The sequence below is a fragment of the Balaenoptera physalus genome, assembly GCF_965194825.1.
Source record: "Balaenoptera physalus genome assembly, chromosome: 16".
Lineage (NCBI taxonomy): Eukaryota > Metazoa > Chordata > Mammalia > Artiodactyla > Balaenopteridae > Balaenoptera > Balaenoptera physalus.
Window position 1 is genome coordinate 82,401,232 of NC_138898.1, and position 21,613 is coordinate 82,422,844.

The 21,613-nt window shown below is 54.0% G+C and overlaps 1 protein-coding gene across 1 annotated transcript in view; it reads left to right on the forward strand.

Annotated features, from left to right (window-relative positions):
• Positions 1-21,613, forward strand: part of CASTOR2 (cytosolic arginine sensor for mTORC1 subunit 2) — a 59,432-nt gene that overhangs the window by 22,818 nt on the left and 15,001 nt on the right. Inside the window, exon 2 of the mRNA XM_082432405.1 lies at positions 13,486-13,556. Coding sequence (XP_082288531.1) covers positions 13,486-13,556 — 71 coding nt within the window. The remainder of the gene's footprint in view (positions 1-13,485; positions 13,557-21,613) is intronic.

Consider the following 21,613-nt stretch of genomic DNA (forward strand, 5'->3'; position numbering starts at 1 on the left):
CACCACTCCCCTCTCCTGCCCGCTCACCCGACTTCTGTCGCCTCTCTGTGATTCTGCCCATTTTCGAAGAATTGTTGGTGCCCAACCTGGGACAGCCCAGGCAAACCAATAGGTCGTTCCCGTCCATCACCTCCCTGCTGGCATTGCAGTGAACGGGTATTATTGGAACCAGCTTAAACCCACGGCCCTGGGTCCTGACATTCGGGGAGCAGTGGCGCTTCTGATTTAGGAAGCAGTGTGCTCCACGGGATGTAACAGGTGTTCTCAGTCTTGTCTCGGAGGGTCCAGAAGTGCCATCCCCACAGCGGCCTGGGGGAGCCTGCAGGCGTAAAGATAGCAGAGCCGGGTGTGAGGCAGCCCCAGGAGCAGCAAGCAGGGGCTCCTTAAATGGACACTGCCTTGCAGCTAGGCCCCCGCCCAGGGTGGTCCCCCCAGAACTTGGTGGCGGATGTGCCATGCTCAAGCCCCTGGTTAGGCAGCTTGCCAGCGACCTCTCCCGGCCAGGAAGGCCCAGGCATCCGGCAAGGGAGGCTGGCCCCCTGCCACTCTGGTTTTCCAACTTCAGCTGTACACCCACCCTCAGCAGGCCCCCAGGTACTTTTCAGGGTTCACCAGGTGAGTGCAATGTGTAGCCAAGGTTGAGAACCAGTGCTTTAAGCAAACAGCTGAGGTTTATGCAGCGTTTTAGCCCGTAAGCCCTGTTCCCGCTGTGCAAAGACGTGATGGTCCTACTGGGCTCCTTTCCTGCCACTTGCCCAGCTGGAGCAAATATCCCTGCGTCTCTGAAGGGCAGAATTAAGACTAGCTGGGTATCGGTTATTAAAGAGGCCACATTGATAGAGCTTTCTAGAAATAAGCTACCCCAGGATGGAACGAATTGCTGCGCAAAGTAGTGATCTCCCCCTCCCCAGGGGTATGCAAATAGAGGCTCGGTCTCTGGGATTCCCTTACCAAAGGAGGCAGCACGCAGTGGCCTCCCCAGCCTGATTCAGTACCTCCCTGTGCTCCACCTTCCTGTCTGGGTGATTCCAGGAAGATCCGCATCCCCCGCCCTCCCCCGCCCCGGCCCATTGCAGTTTTAATGGGAAACTTGTGGTAAATGATTCCACCAATTAAACCAACCCTCGCAAATCTCTTCCCTCTGCTAATTTATCAGGTTCGTAAGTCTGAAATCTCAGCGTGCATCTGCTGGACGAGTTTACCTGGAAATGGCCCTCCTCCTCTCCCCCCTCTGTCTCCCCCTCCGTCTCCCGGTTTAAGGTCCGCAGGGCTCTGAGCGGCCCGGGCTCCTTGCCCAGGATGCCCAGGAGAGGCCCCTGTGAGGGCCTCGCTCTGCTGGGTTCGGAATCCGAGAGTAAACAGATCGAGTGTCAGCCAGACTGCCCGTAACAGGCAGCCGCAGCCACTGAAAATGAGAACGTTCTCTGAGATGACTCAGCCTTCGGCCCCAGGGTCAGGGCAGCCCCAGGCCTTGGCTCTGCCCTGGTGGTCGGCTGTCGGCCACGCCCAAGGGGAACAGCAGTGGGTTTTTTTTTTTTGCTCTGTTGGGTCTTCGTTGCTGCACACGGGCTTTCTCTAGTTGCGGCGAGTGGGGGGCTGCTCTTCATTGTGGTGCGCGGGCTTCTCGTTGGGGTGGCCTCTCGTTGTGGAGCACGGGCTCTAGGCCCGTGGGCTCTAGAGCACAGGCTCAGTAGTCGTGGCGCACGGGCTTAGTTGCTCCGTGGCATGTGGTATCTTCCCAGCCCAGGGCTCGAACCCGTGTCCCCTGCACTGGCAGGCATATTCTCAACCACTGCGCCACCAGGGAAGTCCCAGCAGTGGGTTTTTAGAGTCGACCGGTGTGTGATTCCGTTTTGTCCCATCAGGATGAGGGCACGTGCAGCAGCCTCGGTTGTCTGCCGGGTCACCGTCTTCAGTTTCCTTATCTGTGAAATGGGCATCAACACTTCCTGTCTTAGCGGGTGGATGTGAGAAATGAGTCTGAGACCAGTCCAGCCGGCATAGGCAGAGAAGTGTGAGTCTGAGGCTTGGGGAGAAAGCCTGGGCCACAGTGGCGGGGACCCTGGGAGGGAGAGAATTGGCAGGGAGGGTGTAATGTGAGAAGAGCATTGGGGAGGCTTGGAAGAGAAGACACTGCAGGAAGCAAAAGGAGAGTGTCGATATTGGAAGACCCTGTTGTGGTCGGTATGAGTGTCCAGGCTGAGGCCTTGGCCCACCATGTAAGGTCCAGCCAAAAGGTCCGAGGACAGGAGGGCATGAGGGAAGAGGCCATCAGCTTTGGCTGGTGGAGGTCACTGTGAGCTGAGGGTTGAGGCAGGCCAACGGCAGTGGCTGGAGGGCTGGTGGTGGTGGTGGAGGGAAGAAGGTGATGGGCACGAGGGAGCCTTTTTTTAGGATGGAGGAAACTTGAGCCTGTTTGTCACCAAGACAAGGAAGCCAAGTATGAGATTCCTGAGGGAGAGGCGCCAGTGGGAACAGAGGCTTAAAGATAGGTTGCCACAGTGGTACTGTTTTTCTGAGGCCAGAGAAAGGAGATGAGATGGATGGAAAGGCAGAGATGTTTTGAGAGGGCGGCCTAAGTCTTAGGAACTTGGAAGTGGAGGTTGGAGTGCAGAGCGTGGGCACGGGGAGACGAGGGAGAGGGAGGGTTGAGCTGCTCCCAAGAGGGATGGAGGGACAAGATCCAGGCCCTGGGGGATTTCCAAGCTGGAGGTCGGTGCTGATGGGGGGCCATCTAAGGATGGAGTCAGCCAAGGGGGCCACCCAGGACACCCTGCCCCCGAGCCAGCAGCAGACGGTACAGAATTGGAGGGGCCACAGGAGATGAGAGAGGCGCAGAGTGACCTGGGAGCTGAGGCATCTCAGAGTTGCCAGGCAACAGGATGGCAACTCCATCCAGGCAGTACCTCAGCGTGGTTCCGAAGTCTTATAATGGTGAATCTTCTAGGGACCGTTGGTTCCCAATTAATAGTGTCAGGGGCTTGGTGGGGCGGGGCTGGGGGGACGAGGACCACAGATTGCTTTAGGGTCAGGTCTTTTGATTATTGTTTTCAGCCTGGTGACCGAAACCTGTTTGCATCCTTGGAGGGTGTGTGAGGGTGTGTGTGTGTGTGTGTGTGTGAGGGTGTGTGTGTGTGTGTGTGTGTGTGTGTGTGTCCTCAGCTGCAGGAACAGGGGAGGTTGAATAAGCTTCCAGTTCCAGAGAAAACCAGGGGAACATCAGGGCCATTATCCGAACTGAAAGGAAAGAAGGAAACCAGTGCTGTTGGATCAGCCGTTGGTGCCTGGTGCTTTTATCTACAGAGGGATGTCGACCTCGAGCCCTGGCCCCGTGATCGGTGGGGTTATCCCCCTCTTTATGAGAGAGGACACAGGCTCAGGGGCTGCGTAAATGTCTAAGGCCACCAGGGCTTACCAAAGGGGAAAGGTGAGGGGGAGGGATAAATTAGGAGTGTGCGATTTACATATACACACTTACATATATAAAACCAACAAGGACCTGCTGTATAGCACAGAGGACTATACTTAATATCTTGTAATAACCTATAATGGAAGAGAATGTAAAAAAAAAAAAGAGTATATACATATATAGATGTATAATTGAATCACTTTGTTGTACACCTGAAACTAACACAACGTTGTAAATCAACTATACTCCAATATAAAATTTAAATTTTTTTTTAAGTTTTTAAATGAAAAAAATAAGACCATCGGGGCTGGTGCTGTAACTGAGACCCAGAGCATTAGCCCTTTACACACAGCACCATCAGACTATTAAATAGAGACTGGACTGTGGGGACCAAGTTGGGGATCGAATATACATCTCTTGAGCCCAAGTGAGCCCCCAAATCACTGACCAGCCAAGACCAAATAGAATGACCCAAACGTGAGTGAGTTGTAGCCCTGGGACCAGTCCTGCCCGTTCATCCTAGGACTCTTGCCTGATTCTGGCTCCTGGACCCTTCTCAGACCACCTCCTCTGGATAGCTCTTTAGCTGCGGCATTTCCTGCACCTTTTTACAGCCTAGCAGCCTGCCCTGGCTCCTGTTCTGTGGCTGGGTCCCTTCTGCCAGACCCCAGTCCCAATCGCCTGCAGCCCCTCATCCTTGCACCAGTGACCTCAGCTCAGGTCCATAACCCTCACCCATCGTGTGTCTTTGCACGGCTCACCTTTATTCATTTAACTAACTAGCTAATGTTAATAGTGTAATCAGGACATGCAAAGCCAGAGCAAAAGTAGGATGGAGACAATACCCTCCATGTAACCAGAGGTCTCCCCCGCGCATCCCCAAACCCCGGGTAACGTGTTCTTTATTCCCTGGCTTCCTTTATATGTAGTAACATTGCAACTCCGTGGAGTCTTAAAGGTGTTGGGTTTTGTTGTTGTTGTTGTTTTTTCATTATAGCTGCTTTTAACTGTAAAAAGAATACCATGCTGGACATAACAGTTGGGGACTTATTTTTCCATCTACTATTATATTGCTGAGACTCATTCGGAGTTTTGCAAGTCCCTGCAGAGTGTTCATTTTGACTGTTGGGTAATATTCTTCTGTCATCATTTTCCTCCTCATCCAGTGATGGGAATCTGGGTTGCAGCCAGGTGTTTGTTACCAAGGACGGGCTGTTATCAATTTTCTCGTTCGTGTCTCCGGTTACCCAGGTTTAAGACAGTGGATAGCTTCCAGGAGAAGAGCTGAGTCATAGGGAATATGCCACAGGCCACACGTGCGCCCGGGCTGCCCCCCACCTTAGAGACCACACAGCACAGTGGTCCCAAGGTCATAACTGCCTTAACCTAACTGAGCATCCGTTTTCCCGTCTATGAAATGGCAGTCATTAATTACACTCCATGTTCATTCAGTTAACACAGATGATGCACAGACCCTCTTTCCTCTTCAAGGCATGTGGCATCTGGATGAGATAGACTCAGCTGTCTCCCAGGAGCAGGTATCTCACCAGCAGAGATAGACCAGGAAGGGAATCATCTCAGCACCTCAGTGGATGTGATCATTCGCTGGGGAGGGGATGGGCAGGTGAGGGTGAGCGTGCACTGGGACAGGGGGCTTTGGCCTGCCTGGGGGACCTGGGCTGGGTTCGTCGGCCGCCGCGCGAGACTTGACTGTCCTGCTGGTAAGGGTTGGGGTGGAGGCCGTGAGGAATGGGGAGATCCGAAGTCAGGCAGAGACCCAGAGCCCACTGCAAGACCAAACACTGCCTGGATAGGAATGCTGCCTCGGACATCCACTCGGTCCCCGGGCCAGCGCACTTCATCAAGTGGCCACACGTGCTTAGGCGGCGTCTTGAGCACATCCACGTCTGTTCCACACCTCCTTAAATCCTAAATGACCCTGCAGGAGAGGTATCTTCAAACCTCTCTCACAGATAAGGAACCTGGCGTGATTTGAGGACCAGTAAGTTGTTCCAGCCTCATCTTGGATAGGTGGCAAAAACCAGGACGCCCACTTGGGCCTTTTTCCATCTCAGTCCCTCCCAAGGAAGAAAGGGAACCACCAGCCAGCGCCTCGTATATGCCCTGCACTTGGGAATGTGTTCACGCAGCAAGAGTCTGCCCTTCCACAGACGGTGTTCCTACCCTGGCATGACCCTTTTGATGCTGCCCGTCTTCCTTCAGGATGACCATCCTGAAGGAAGAGCCATCCTGAAGTTCTCTGTGGCTTGTGCTTGGGCCTTCGGAGCAGGGCCAGGGAGCGCCACAGTCCCTCACCAACACAGGTCTCCATGGAGGAGAGGACCAAAGCAGTGGGTCCGGGCCAGATTCAGAGGCGAGTACATTCTGCCAGTTCAAGGCACCCCTTCTGCCCACTGACCTCTCTCCTGGTGCCGCTGATGAGAACGTGCCACAGAAGGCAATGGTTCCCTGCCTTGGCCTTGTGTTTCTCAGTGACCTCACCAGCCCCAATTTGTTGACTATTATTTCCTGGCCATAAATTGGAGGCACGCCCACCACCACCGGCCTGGTCCAAGTCACCATCAGCTCTCACCAGCCTCCTTGAAGACGACGACTAGCCTCCTCACTGGTCTCTCGGCCCCGCCCGGTCCTTACAGTGGCCACAGGCGTCATCCCTCCCCCATGACGTCTGACGTCAGCACCTGTCATTCCCCTCCCCCACCACGTGGCCACTCTGGCCTCGGTCACTCCCAGCATGTACCCACCGCAGGGCTTTGGGACAGCAACACGCCCGCTCTTCCAGCTTCTACAGGTCTCTTAGGGACTTTCCCTGCTCTTTTTTTTTTTTTTTATTGTGGACAAATGTACATAACACAAAATATACCGTTTTAACCATTTTTAAGTGTATATCTCAGTGGTATTAAATGCTCACATTCACATTGTTCTGCAGCCTTCACCACCATCACCATCCACTTCCAGAACTTTCCATCATCGCAAACTGAAATTCTGCACCCATTTAACAGTTGCTCCCCATTCCCCTACCCCCCAACCCCTGGCAACCACTCCCTGCTCTGCTTTAAATTGCAAATCCACTTTTTTTTTTTTTAATTTATTTATTTTTGGCTGTGTTGGGTCTTCATTGCTGTGTGCGGGCTTTCTCTAGTTGTGGTGAGCGGGCTTCTCATTGGAGTGACTTCTCTTGTTGCGGAGCACGGGCTCTAGGCGCGCGGGCTTCAGTAGTTGTGGCTCACGGGCTCTAGAGCACAGGATCAGTAATTGTGGCGCACGGGCTTAGTTGCTCCGCGGCCTGTGGGATCTTCCCGGACCAGGGCTCAAACCCGTGTCCCCTGCATTGGCAGGCGGATTCTTAACCACTGCGCCACCAGGGAAACCCAAATCCACTTTTTTTATTGGCTGTGCAGCCACACCACCGTCTGACTCACTATTTTATTTATCCAGCCCCCATGGAAATTCTAACTGTCCAGTTATTTAAGGTGTGTCTCCAGCACCTGAAGCAGTGCCTTTATACATTAAAGGCACTTAACAATTTGTGATGACTGAGTGATCTGGCCACTTTTGCCTGGGTCACAGGGGCTTTATCTAGACCTTACCGATTCCTTTTGCCCTTCCCAGCCCCTTTTTACAGTCCCGTCTGCACGTGTCACCCTAGAATTTGCAAACACTGTTGCCCACGCTGTCCGATTCTCCTGGCCACCCAGGACATAAGCAGATTTTTTTCCATCTTAACAGAAAAAGACATTCTTCGGAATTGCCCTTCAAATCACAGAACGTGACGCAGGTTTTTTTTTCCTAACTAAAACTTGAAATGGCAGCTTCCACTTGTTAAAAGACAATAGAAATGAAATGTAAGTAACACGAAAGACCTATTGAAGACCCAGGAGAAGACCCAGATGAAAAAGCCACAGATGATTAAGAGAAGAAAGCCTGACACACACCCTCCGCCTGGTTGTCCTTTGGGAAGAAGAGCCCAGGAAGGCGGGAGGCCACCATGCCCACCCCAAAGCGCGTCTGTCACTCGCTGTATATTGTTCAAGGCTCCTGTGCGCTGCTGCAGGAACGCATCGGCGGGGCTGGCAGAGGCAGGGGCGGGTGGTCCCCAAAAGTGGGTCAGACCCTGGCCCCTCCATCTCCTCACTGTGACATGCTGCAGAGGAAGATGTGGCTGAACCTCCCTTGTTGTAGACTGAGCAGGCTGCACTCGGTGAGAAACACGCGTGGGTTTCCAGGTGCTGAAATTCAAAATGGGCATTCAGAGGCCCTGCTGGAACAAAGGAATAACGGGTTGCAAATAGGTACCTGGAACATGCTGGAAGCCTGTTCTCAGTCCTGTTTGCAAGGCCTGTCAGGTGTGTGTGAAGGCTCTGCGCTCATTTCATAGCCCGGCTGACCAGGCTCTAATTGCAAAGGGCTGGACTTGTTCTGTGGCCAGGCAACAGGGGACCTCAGCAGGGTCTGGCTGACACAGGGCACATTGTGACCCCACAGAAAACAGGCCCAGTCCCAGATGGGGTCTGGCCCACAAAGCTAGCTCCCACCTCCCAAAGACCCCGGTCTTCTGCACAAAGAGACTCCACATAAAGCCAACTAATGCTGAGCCCTGACTATGTAAAGGGGTCTTTGTGGTGTCTGGGAAACAAGGAAGGGAGCGCAGGACAGCCTTGCAGGACCATCACCCAGCCAGCGGGTGAGTGGAGAAGGCGAGACGGATGCAGATAGGAGCTCCCTCCCGATGGTGATGTGTCAGGCCACCTCCCTGGCTCCCCCGATCTGGACAGTCCCTGTGCTCAGACGTGTCGAATGTCTGTGAAGATTCCTGAGGTCCCAGCGTGGCATGTCAGGGAGCTGAGACCAGGGAACAGGTTTGGTGCTCCCAGATGCACTGGGAGTTTCAGGCTGAGTCAGTGTCTTCCATCATAAACCATCATCTCTTCACTGGCTACCTGGTGGGAGCTGGGCTCCTGGGAAGATGAATGGAGACTCTTCAGCCAAAGCTTGTTGCTTGGCGTCAATGTGTAAGAACCAGTGTTTCAAGGAATCAGAGACTCCGCGCTCCACAGAACCTTGGAGGTGGCTTAATCCATCCTCTCCTTTGAGGCAACATCACTGCTGCAGCCCACCTGCCTGGGGCTCAGCCCCTCAGACAACTGACATCTCACCACCTCCCAAGCCAGCCTGTTGGTCTCTGTAGCCCATTTGGCTTTAGAGCTTTTCTTACTGGGAATGCAAGCCGGCCTCCCCGTGGTCCCCCACTTCAGCTGCCTCTGTCCTCCAAGAAGGAAAAATAGCCAACATATTGAGTGCTTACCATAGTCATGCTGGACATTTATTCTTCAACAACAACCCTATGAAGGAGATATTAAATATTATCATCCTCATTGTACACATGAGAAAACCGAGGCACAGAGAGGTTAAGTAACTTGCCTAAGGTCACACAGCCATAAGCAGTAGCATTGCTTCCATCCCATGGTCCACAACAGCCACAGAGATTTAAAGATGGTGGCTCGAATCTTCCCCCAGGCTGAAGGGGGTTCAGTGTAAAGTCCCCTCGCTTCCTCTGGGCATGCTCCGTGTGGGCCATGAGGATCTGAACAGACACAGACTTCCTGGTATGGCCTCCAGTACTATCCAGCACCCGTACTTTGTGCATAGAGCCCAAGTATGCATTGGCGCCCCCTGGACAGGGGACTTGGATGATTTTTTTTTTTAATTAATTTATTTATTTAGGCTAAGACTGCAGAGCACAGGCTCAGTAGTTGTGGCTCACAGGCTCTAGAGCACAGGCTCAGTAGTTGTGGTGCACAGGCTTAGTTGCTCCGCGGCATGTGGGATCCTTCCGGACCAGGGATCGAACCCATGTCGCCTGCATTGGCAGGCAGACTCTCAACCACTGCGCCACCAGGGAAGTCGGACTTGCATGACTCTTGGGGTATGTCCTGAGCCACAGTGAACCGGGGCTCTCCCCAGAGCTGCTGTTCCCCAGTCTCCCTACTTCATTGCCCAGGACTCTAGAGTTTTGTATCCTATCTATCTGATTGCTCCAGCAGGACCTGCTGATCAGCCATCACACACAGTTGCACAGGTTGTGCACTGCCCAACTCTAAGGGCACTCTTTACACAGACTGTGCAATGAATGAGCCCTCCCCACCAGAGTTGTGATGTACCACCCGCCCAGCTGCCTGGGCAGCAGATCTGTCTTGGGTTCTGATCAGAGCTAGTTGGGATTTTTGCCTGCCCTTGAAAAGCATTTTCCAAACAGACTCAATGGTCCTGGGATCGTCTCTCCGTGCCTTGTCAGCCAGGCCCCTTGAGGTCCACCTTGCCATGGAGCTGACAGGGTTCCATGTGGCCTGTGCCCTCCCTGCCCGAGCCGGAGCTGGATGGAAACTAGTCCACCTTGAACCTGTCCCTCGTGGCACAGAGGAATGAAGCAGCCCAGGGTTCACCACCCCCAGGTGCCAGATTGGGACTGGAACCCAGGTCTCTTGACCCCAGGGTCTTGGTCCTCTTCCCGCTCTCCCAGGCTGCTTTCTCTACCCCTGTTGTTCATCCTGTTCCTAAGCACCATGCGGGCGTCTAGAGGGCAAACACTTCTCCTCCTCCCCGGTTTTCCTAACAGCACTCAGCAGCAGGCTGGGTGATTGCTGGGTTTTGGTCCTCTCTCCAGCTCCTTGTAGACAAAGTACAGAGAGGCCACAAACGCTGGGGCCCGGCATCTGGGGTGTGGATCTAGCCAGGGCTCATTAGAGAGCGTGGAGTTGGGACTGGAGACTTGAGCGCCTCCCAGAGAGGGGGCAAGTCAAGGCAGTGCCACACAAGGGCAAGCAGTGTTTGCTCTGATTGGGGCGTCTCTGGCTTTGGGGGTAGGTATGTGGCCACAGTTCACTCTTTTGCTCATCAGACTTTGAGTGTTGATTCTCTGTCCAGCCAGTGTCAGGTACAAGGTGTGTGTACAGAGAACCCACCGTCCCTGCCTGTGAGAGTTTATGGTCCACTGGGGGAAACAAGTATGACTTGTAATAGAGTGTGGAAAGCACTCAGGACCATCATGTGCAGTTGTACAGGTTGTACACAGCCCAACTCTAAGGTCATCTTTCACATACACTGTGAGATAAATGAACTGTCCCTTCAAGGTGTGATGCACCACCAAGCCCAGCTGTCCACAGTGGCTTTAAGATCCAGACAGGACCACCCCTGTGGTAGGAAGTGAGAGAGAGGAGGTGGTGGGGCCAATCAGAAAAGGTTTCACCCCAAAGAAGACGCTTAAACTGGGTCTTGAAGGATGAGCGGCACGTCTCCAGCCAAAGAAGAGGGAAGGGGGTGCCGGGAAGTGGAAAGAGTATTTGTCTACCTTTGGGGGCGTGAGTCAAGGAGGCAGGCAAGAGTGGGGGAGTGAGGCAAGGGGAGGCTTCTAGGCAAGTGCTCACGTGGAGCGGGTGATGGAGAGAGGGGAAAACAGATCTCAGAGCGACTTGGGAGGTAAGATGGGGTGAGCTCAGAGATGTGTAGGACTTGAGTGGGTAATATTAGGAGAGCAGGAGGCCTGCTTCCGAGTGTGGGGACCAGAGCAGTAGCTGCAGGTCCCTCCGACTGACTCGCCCTCCTGGAGGCCTGCCCACGCCAAGGTGCACATTCCGAGATGACAGCTGGCACTCGGCCCCTGGAGACGGGTCACATCAACAGCATAGTCATACCCCATCGGCAGCAGAGGCCGATGTTGCCTTCTGCCGGTGTTTATGCCCTCCAGGGTCATTTATATGGTCTATTTCTGGAGCATCCCTCGCCACCGAGAGGGCACCGGGAGCAAGTACCACATCTGTTTGCCTTCTCAGGGCTCTCGGATGACTGGGTGGCCACTCCCCCCACCCAGGGAGTCCTTGCTTGTGGCAATCTGGTGATTGGTGGGGGGGGGGGGGCTTCTGAGGCTCTTTCTTAGCACAGAGGGGTCCCCAAGGAGGAGCTAGGCCAGACCAGTGGTTGCCATTCACTAAGTGATAATTTGCCAATGTCCCCCAGCAGTTATAGATTTCATTTGTCCGGGCAGTAGTTGCAAATTGGATATGGGACAAGCAGGGACAGAGATGTAATTTGAAAACCAAAGAGCTGGAGGGAAATTGAAGAGTGTGGTGCTGCTGGTTGATCAGAGTGTCATGGGGGGCGGGGGTGGGGGTGGGGGTGCGGGACGCCACCTCGTTTACAACTCTGGCGAAGCGTTTTCCTTGAAGTCGGGTTCACTGAGGTATAAGTCACATATACAGCAGAAGCCGCCCCTTTTAGGGTACAGTTCTTCGGGTTTTGACAAGTGTATATCATCTTGTCACCACCACCGTCAAGAACCAAACACCTCCTTCACCCCAAAAGTTCCCCGGTGGCCGTCAAATGTCAGCCCCAACCCAGCCCCTGGCAACCAGGAATCTGTTCTCCTTCCTTACAGTGTAGCCTCTTCCGGAATGTCATATAAATGGCATCACATAGTACGTCTCCTGTTGAGTCTGGCTTTAACTTAGCAAAATGCTCGTGAGATTCGTCCACATTGTTGCAAGAATCAGTAATTCAGTCCTTTTCACTGCTGACCAGTATTCCCTGGTGTGGATGTGCCACAGTTTACCCAGTTCTTTGGGTTGTTTTCAGTTCAGGGTGATTACAGATAAAGGCTGTAAACATTTGCATACCGGCCTTTGTGGGGCCGTATGTTTTCATTTCCCTTGACTAAATACCCAGGAGCAGGGTTGCCAGTGGTCATGTATGTTTCACTCTATAGGAACCTGACAAACCATCTTCCAAACAGCTGGACCCTTTTGCAGTCCTACCCGTTCCAGCTGACCTCATTACTTGTGAAAATTTAAAGAATAAAGTGAAAAGGGTGCTGCGGGGCTTCTGTTGATAAGGCTTCAGTGTGGCAGGATGGCTGCCAGGAGAGGGGAACCAGGGGGAGAGAGATCCGCGGACATTCCGGCCACCCTCATCCCCGGCGACGCTGCATCCACTTCAGGATTCCTTTCCCATTTTAATCTTCGTCGAAGTGCTGTTCGGGCCCTCTCCAGGCTTGCTCGTTGGGCCTCCTTCTGTCACGGCTTCCTGTGATGGATGGGTTTTACACATCGGGCATGGAGCCCTAGCTGAGCCTCATGCTTGAGATCAGCGACACCAGATAAATCAATGACCGTGGGCAGTTTCCTGCACACCGCTGCCTGTGCATGCCGTCTCTCCCTACAGCTGCGCCTGGGGTGTTCTGGGGGCCAGTCTAGCTGGATGGGGGACAGGGAGACGGGCGTTGAGGGGGTGGTAAGCCCCTCAGCTGGAGACAGCCTCAAAGCCCAGCCCAAGGGCTGTCTGGACACGGAGCCCAGCGTGTCTGCCAGGTGCCAAGAGCGTGCTCAGGGCTGAGACCAGCAGGGATGAGATACAGACGGACAGAGTGATCGCCAGACCCTCCCTGGCCTTGGGAAATTGATGGTCCCATTTGTGGGAGGAAATGAGCAACTTACACCCCAGGCCAAGCAGTATTACCAAAGGCAGCATGTGGCAGTTCAGGGATCCGTGCCGCACAGTGGCACAGACAGCCACGCCCCTCTCTCCTGCAAGGGAGAAAAGTACCCTGAAGGCTGGGCTGTCGGTTGGGTGATGCGAATTAGGCCGTAAATGACAGTGGGAGCTCTCGAGTTGGTGAGGAGAGGGGCCAGGACCATGGGCGGGGGGCACGACACAGCGACAGAGGCCTCAAGGTCACAATGTGGGGAGCGGGGGACACGGAAAACACGGTTCATCTGCGTGAGCCCTGCCAGAGCTGCCCTTGGGCCTGTAGGGGACCCTGGAGGCTGGCCGGCTTAGGGGTCCTCAAAGATCGGGGGGTGCAGAGGAAACGATCAGCGTCCCTAGGCCTCTCTGAGTCCTCCTGAGTCAAAACTGAGGCAGTGGAGGGAGAAATAAGTAGCCCCCCAGCAGCCTGGGGCAGAACTCTGGGTAAACCGGGTCACAGCGATGGGAGTGGGGTGGGCGGCTGCCACAGGGTCTGCTGGGACTTACAATACCCTGTGTCTGTCTGTCCGTCCACCCAGGTGCAAGTTCTTCAGTCTGACCGAGACCCCGGAGGATTACACCATCATTGTCGATGAGGAGGGCTTCCTGGGTAAGTGCTTCTCTCCCCAGGGGCTTGGCCGGACTGGGGCCGGCAGTCAGTGCCGGCTGCCCGCCCCCCACCCCCTTATTTCTGTCCCCACCTGCTGGTGGCAGAGCTCCCTCCTCTCCTGTGTTCTGGCTGATCCCCTCCCTTTCTGCTCGCGAGACTTTTTCCCAGGAAAGGCCCCAGAGCTGAAAGGGGGCGGGGCTTCCCCAGCCAGGAGCTAAAGCAACCAGGAAGGCAGGGTGCATGCTCCCTGGGACTCCTGCCGCGAGGGAGGTGCTTTCAAAACATCCTCAGTCCTTGTTCGAACAGGAACGTGCCCCAGTCACCATCCTTTTATGATTTCCCTTTATCTTCCTTCCATCTTTTAAATTGAGATAGAATTCACATACCAGAGAGTGCATCATTTTAAAATGTACAGCAGTTCCGTGGTCTTTGATATTCCCAAGGTTGTGCAGCCGTCACCACTATCCGATTCCAGAACACTTCCGTCACCCCAGAAAGAAACTCTGTTCCCTCCTCCTCCACACCCTTTTAGTTTTATTATTGAAGTTCATTATGTTTGTCCGGCTCTAAAGTAACAGTGAACGTTCATTGGTGGCGAGTGCTGACCGATACGTATTACTTGATGAGAAGGTGTCGCGCTTGTCCTGTGATTATCAATGAGGAACTGAGAGTGGAGGCGGGGAGTCGTGTGTCCAGACTCACCAGCAAAGGAGCTGGACCCCCCGAGAGCTGGTGGTCATTCGGAACTGCTAAGTTAGAGTCTTCCTAATATGTAGAGAGGGCAACAAATCCAACAGTTTTTAAAACCCTAGCCCTACCCACAAGACAACTACTGGTCACTTTTTCGTGGTTTTCTTTCCAACTTTTCTCAGGCGGTCTGTTTAATTTATAGAAATGTTTTCACTTAACATAACAACAAAATATGCTGTGATATCACAGCCTTTCAACAGCAGCCCTGGTTCCTTGCCCAGGCCCCTACGGTTGGAGTTGAAGTTGTTTTCATTGTCCTCCAATGAGAAATTTATAAACTCTGTCGGTGCGTAACATGTATTCTTATGCAGGTTGATTCCCAAAACGGAGTCTGAGAAATGGCATTGTGGAGTCAGGAGTTGACTGTTTTGTGGTTCTCGATGCATATTGACCCTCTTTACTGGTGAGAAAGTGAAGCCCCAGGAAGCGACTTCCCAGCTACGCCGTGTTGTCCTCACATGCACGTGGTCTAGGGCACCAAGTCAGTATGGGGGGCTGGGCTCGGCGCCCCACATCCCACGGGCCGCCCATGCCTCCAAGGGGGGGCGGCTGTGTGGCCAGAGCAGGAATGGGGCAGACCCCACTGGAGGCCCTGCCCCTTCGTCAAAGACACCTGTGTCGTCAGTCAGTCATTCATTCATTCATTCATCAGACATTTTCTTTTCTTTTTTTTTAATATTTATTTATTCAGTTGTGCCAGGTCTTAGTCGCAGCGGGGGGGCTCCTTAGTTGCAGCAGGGGGGCTCCTCAGTTGCAGCAGGTGGGCTCCTCAGTTGTGGCTTGAGGGCTCCTTAGTTGTGGCATGCCAACTGTTAGTTGCCGCATGCACGTGGTATCTAGTGCCCTGACCATTGGGAGCGTGGAGTCTTAGCCACTGCGCCACCAGGGAAGTCCCCCATCAGACATTTCCTGAGCACAGGAACCACAGACCAGAATTTTGCCTTAGCCACAACTCACATGAAGAATGTCTGCTCAGGCAACCCAAGCACATGTTTATTTTCTCATGGGCATTCAGGCCTTTCTGCAGAACTGCTGAGAATCAGGGCACCTCAGATGTAGAAGGAACACCCTCAGAGTGTCTATTCTCTGGGAAGGGATATTCTATCTAATCCACCTCCCCAGACCAGTATCTCTGACTAACTCTCTACCTCTGAAGGCAGCAGGTAAGAAAACTCCTTGAGCAGGGAGAGCGGGAGGCTGCGGGACCTGGGGAGCCAGTTTTGCTGGTCCTGGAAGGCTGTGTTTGCAGGAATTGTCAGTAACCAGGGAGCCATCCTTTGGCTGAGCTGAGTGTCGGGTTATTCTGAGCCAGCCCCTGGGGTTGGGGGGCGGGGGGCAGTATTTACTGAGCACCTGCTATGTGCCGGCATCTTGCTGAGCCCTGGAGATGTAGCCGGAATGAGAGACCCCACCTCCAACCCTGTGAACCTCAGGGCCTGCCAGCTAATTCCACCATTAATAGTGGAGCTGCCATTGCGGTGGGTGCTGTGCAAGGAGGGTGTGGATGCTGAGAGAGCGAGTCACAGGGGACGCCCCGCCGTGCAGGGGACCCCACGGGAGAAGCCCTCGAAATAAGAAGCAAGACCAGAGCTGAGTCTTGGACCTCCATGCCCACCCCTCCGCCAGTCAACATAGATTAACACATTTTACCAGCCCTGCCGGTGCTTCTGTCTGCAGACACTGTGCTAAACACTGGAAACGACTCTTATGGTCCTCACTTTATAGATGAAGAAGCTGAAGCACAGACATGTGATGTGCAGCCTGCCCAAGGCCTCACCACTGGTGTCATTTATGCATGTTTCCATGGGCCAGACCCCGGACAGGGTAAGGCAGGGCAGACCAGGAGGTGTAAGGACCGAGCCTCAGCTCCTAAGGGACTTACAGACCCTGAGGTTCCCTGGAACCATAAACAGTGGAGGCGAAGTCTCGCTCTGCCTCTCCCTGAACCTTTCTGAGTGGCTGGAATGGAGCCGGTGACAGAGGGGTCATCGGCTTACTCTTTAGTGCAGGGTAGGTAGGACGTGGGGAAGCAGGTTTAAATTATTAGCCCAGGAGGGGCCCAGCCGCTCTGTGACTTCTGAGTCAGGATCTCGCTTCCAGGCCGTGACTCCTGGTCAGCACGTCAGGCTACTTGGATAGCCATCGTTACCAGAGAAAAAACTGTGTACATATATTTAAGTAGTAAGTATCTCTCGTGCTTATACTATGGAGCTACAGGGGAAAACCATACAAAGTAAGACTCCCGTTCCCCCTCCACCACTCTTACTGTTAACTGGAGCCCAGCAGAGACATATCACGTCCTGGGATCATTCCAGTGGCCTGAAGGGTAAAGAGTGGAGACCCATTTTACAAGTGAGGAAACCGCCATTTACGTGCCCAGAGTCACTGTGAGTGACAGAGGGGGATTTGAAGCAGGAAATGTTTTCAGGGTGGTTCCAGCCGAAATAAGGAGAAAGTGCTGCTGAGAAGTAGTGGTTCCCAGCAGACCAAGGTCAGGAGCAGCTGAGAAAAAGGGGGCAGGCCCAGGGCAGTCTGCTCTCAGAGGGCAGGATTTGGGGCGGGGTGGAGGCTGCAGTGAGAGGTAGCGATGCTGAGTTCTACCCTCTCACCTCGCTTCTGGGGGGGTTCTCTCAGGAGACTCCTCTTCAGAAAGGGAGTCTGGTCTTGTGGCTGCCCCAGTGGGACCAGGGAGGGATGCTGGCTGTGTCACATGGTATGAAGGATGGTGCCCCGTCTCCCAGCTCTGCACATGTTGCTTCTCACCCAAGGGCTTCCCTTGGCCACTGTTAACATCAGCCAGGGTACATTGGTTATTGTTCACCAACAGTTATCTCCAGTGTGAAGCTTTCATGGTTAGAAACCAGCAGCTGTCTGCAATTCACTTGTACGTAAGATGCTGGACCTTTCCTGGGAGGGAGGGGCGATTGTCAGTGACATTAACCAGACAGCTCCTTGTTCGTTGTGGAATTTTAGAGGTTCTTGGCTCAAATGGATGCTGTGTGTCTGTATGGCCAACAGAAGGGAGGTGCGTGTGTGTATTTTGAGCTTTTACATATTTAATGAGCACTTACTTTGTGCAATGCTAGGTGTTATCAGGGACCCAAAATAATAGGAGCAGCAGCGCCTGCCCTGACCTCTGGGTAGTGGGCAGAATCCCAAGTTTGCCGTTAGAGGGGCCCAGTGCACATTGGGGGGCCCCCCACCCGTCACAGTCCCCTTATGTGTGTCAGTGTGATCTGTAGCACACTTGGGGCTTGGTGCCGTGATTGGTCGAAAGACGGAGGGAGGAGGATGTCGAGAAGTAACTCCTGGCCTCACCCAGGGCTGAGAGGGGAAGACCCAGGTTCTATCCAGCCTCTGCTACCTTCTGGGCAAGTTGCTCCCTGACCTGGGTTCTCCGTGGCCTCATCCCTGACACAGGATCACCTCCTTCCCTCCCTCCCAGTTCCATAAGGTGTGCGTGTGGCCATATGACGTGCATCAGGGAGTCACGTGCCACCTCCACTTTGCGTGTCCACCAGGGCAAACAGTGCAGGGCCCATCAGCACTCCCCGCATCTCCCGCCTAGCTCTGAGCTCCTAATTTACCAATTCAGTAATACCCCCAGCAGGGGTCCCCTCTGCACGAGGTCCAGGTCAGTGAAGGAGCTCAGATCCCAGTCAGGGCCAGTTCTTACTGCCCCCTGAAGCCGACCCGCCCTCCCGGTGAGCACTGATGGGGAATGATGCACACCTGCCTTTGGAGCGTCTCCCGCATTGTGTAAAATGCTGAGATTACATCTCCCAGGATGGGCGGAGGGGTGGGCCTTGAGGATGGAGTGCCCGCTGCAGGGAGGGCCGCTTCCCTGGAGAGTCCCCTGCATCATTCCCATGACACCCCAGCTCCCGCCCGCCCACCCCCTTCCCTCGGCCTCTCCAGGGCTGCCTCATGGCAAAGTCCTTCCCACGAGGTCTCCGCATTCTGTACCCCCAGGTGTGGCTATTTCGCAGTGTTGACCTGTAGTGTATATGCTTCTTATCTTTTCATTCCACTCAGTATAATTTCCCAATATCAGATAGCCTTCAAAAGTGTGTTTTCCCGATACTCTTTATATTTTGACAGTTTTCAAACTTGCACAACCATTGAGAGCCTACAGTTAACACCCCTGTTCCCTCCACCTGAAACTAGACTTGCCAGCTGGTCACCTTTGAGGACAACTGTTTTCACTTCTTGTCCATAAACGGTGCACACGTACATTTATTGTTTAATGGACCACTTGAAACTAAGACCTCAGGACAGCTCACCCTGAATACCTGAGCCTGTATCAGCTAAGAATAAGAGCCCTCTCCTACTTACCACACCTACAGAATGAGACATTAATTGCATAATTAATACCTACCATAAATTTTATATTCTGATTTCCTTCATGATTGGAAAATGTGTTTCATAGCTGGAAAACCTGTTTTTTAAACAGATGCATAGTATTCTGTCACAGATGAACTGTGGTTCGTCTACCTGGCCCTGGCGTTGACTTTTTGGTAGCTCCCAGGTCTTTGTCTTAAATCCTTTTGGGTTGAACGTTCATACCCATAACTCTTTCTTTGTCCCATGTGTAACTAACTACTCCTTTACAGTGAAATTGTACATTTTTAAACTCTTGATACATTTTTCCCCAACTTCTATCTAGAAACCAACAAAACTCCGAGCAGCAGCATTATAACAGAAAGGCTCTGGCACTTGGCAAGCCCTCGGACGCCAGACAGTTAGCTACACGCTTGATGGGGATTATCCCATTTAATCCTCCAAGCATCTTCTGGAGTCTATCCTGATTTCATCAGCCCAACATTTGAAAACTAAGAAACCAAGAGGTGGTGATTTTGCTCAGAGTCACACAGCCAGGATGCAACCTGCCCACCTGACCCCAGGACTCTTGACCCTGCTGCAGGCAGGGTGGGAGAAGCCTGACAAACTCTGTGCAGAGGACGTGACCACTTAGCACAGGAAACCGCAGGTCCTGCAGCCGGAAACGGGGGACTCCTGGGGCGGTGGGGTGGGCTCCCAGCAACAGAGCTGCCGACTTGCTTTCTGGGAGGTGGCAAGCGTCCTCAGCTCTGATAGGCTGTCTTTAGGGTCTTGGATGATGGGCAGTGACAGTATTTCTTTTTTTTTTTAAAGATTTATTGATTGATTGATTGATTGATTGCTATGTTGGGTCTTCGTTTCTGTGCTAGGGCTTTCTCTAGTTGCGGCAAGCGGGGGCCACTCTTCATTGCGGTGCACGGGCCTCTCACTATTGTGGCCTCTCTTGTTGCGGAGCACAGGCTCCAGACGCGCAGGCTCAGTAGTTGTGGCTCACGGGCCTAGTTGCTCCGCGGCATGTGGGATCTTCCCAGACCAGGGCTCAAACCCGTGTCCCCTGCAGCAGACAGATTCTCAACCACTGCGCCACCAGGGAAGCCCCTGGGCAGTGACAGTATTAATAATCCCTTCCAGTCTTGGGATGTGTCTACCTTTCCTCTAGGGAAGAGCACGCTGGCTCCCTCCTGGCAGCTCCTGGCGGCCCAGCCCCGAAGCGGCACCTGGGGCACCCTGAGGCTTGGCCTGGGTGAGGATGGGACCAGGCAGGCCTTCCCTCTCCCCCGGAGTGTCAGGGCAGCATTTGGGGTCCCTGGGGCCAGAAGCAGTGAGCACTGTGGTCTCCAGCTGCTTTGCTGCTCTGACAAAGCTCACCCTTCTGGAAGCTTCAGAGAGGTGACCGCTGGCTCAGGGCTGACCACCCTCTCAGTCCAGGCCTGCTGCTTGAAGCACCTCAGTGGGTTCCATCCAGGACTGAGAGCCGGGACCGACAGGCAGACCCACCCCCGCTCACCGGCTGCCCAAACTCTGAGCAGCATTTGGATTGAGCTGAAATCCTCTGGCCGGTGGCAGCCTGCAGGCTGCCCGCCATCTCCCACCCGCCCACTCCTGCCCCCATTTCCAGTCGGCCTCAGACCTGGGCTTCTCCGCAGGACCTGTCCAAACCCGCTGAGAGACTCCTCGGAGCAGAGCCTTGGTTACCCTAGCACCCCCTAAAAATGCACATACCCCGGCGCTTTGCGGACTTGGAGGGAATGGCCTTCCCCACTGTATCAGCAGCAGCTTCCCAGCAGCCTCCGCTGCAGAGGACGGAGCCAGGGTTAGAGTTTGTCAGTGTCTGAGCCCAAAGCCTGTGTTCTTTGCCACCACCCTCACGTGCTCGCCGAGGACCCCGCTGCTAAAGATCAGGCCCCACTGCATTGTGGAGCTCAGGCGGGGGACAGAGGGCAGGCCTGAGGCTGGGGCAGCAGAGGCTCCACCTGCCGGGTGAGGGCCTTACAGGGCCAGTGGAGCCACGGTGTCAGAATTGGGACATTGGAACCTCAGCTGCCCGGACCCCCCCCCAGCTTTACAGTCCCGAAGCTAATCCCTGCAAGAGGGGTTTTCGCGACACCCCACCACGGGTTGGTGGCGGGGCGGGTCTGGACAGACGTGCCACGGTGCCAGAATGAGGTGCCCTCCCCATTTACTGCACCGTGACCTTGAGCCAGTCAGCTTCCCTCTCTGGGCCTCAGTTTCCTATTCTGTGAAATGGGGCAGGGACTGACTCCTGAGCCAGGTCTATAAGCAAACGGACAGCGTTCTGCACTGCTGGACTAAGAATTCAGAGAAGTTGGCAGTGTCTGGGGATGACACTGGCTCCCCCGGGGCCCTCTGCCTGATCCTGGGAAGTCGGGTATAGGAGCGTGGGATGATGTCGAAGGCCACCCTCCACCTGGGGTCTGGCAGTGTGACCAAGCCCTGACCACAGAGACTGAGCTGGGGGTGGGGCGGGGGGGACGGGGAGAGCAGAGAAGGTCGATGGGTGGGAACAGGGGCCTGGGCAGAGCAGAGGGCCAGGGACAGCCGCCTCGTCCCTCCTCATCCATTCTTTTGGAGCCTCCGTGTGCCAGGCGCTGAGAATAGCAGAAAACAAAGCCGATCGAGACAACCGCCCCAGGGCGCTGGCATGCTAGTGAGGCCAATTGTAGACTTGAACTAGCCGCTCACCCTACGCGGCCATGGGAATTTAAAGGAACCAAAATTAAATGCAACTTAAAATTGTATTTCTTCTGTAGCACTGACCACATTTCAAGTGCTCCGTAGCCACATGGGGTAAGTGGCTTTGGACAGCATAGGTATAGACCATATCTATCATCCCAGAAAGCCCTCTGGGACAGTGCTGGTTCCCAGCGTCATGAGGACTTTGGCTTTTACTCCAGAGAACGTGGAAAGCCACTGGGCAGTTTTGAGTTGTGAGGAGCTTGGAACAG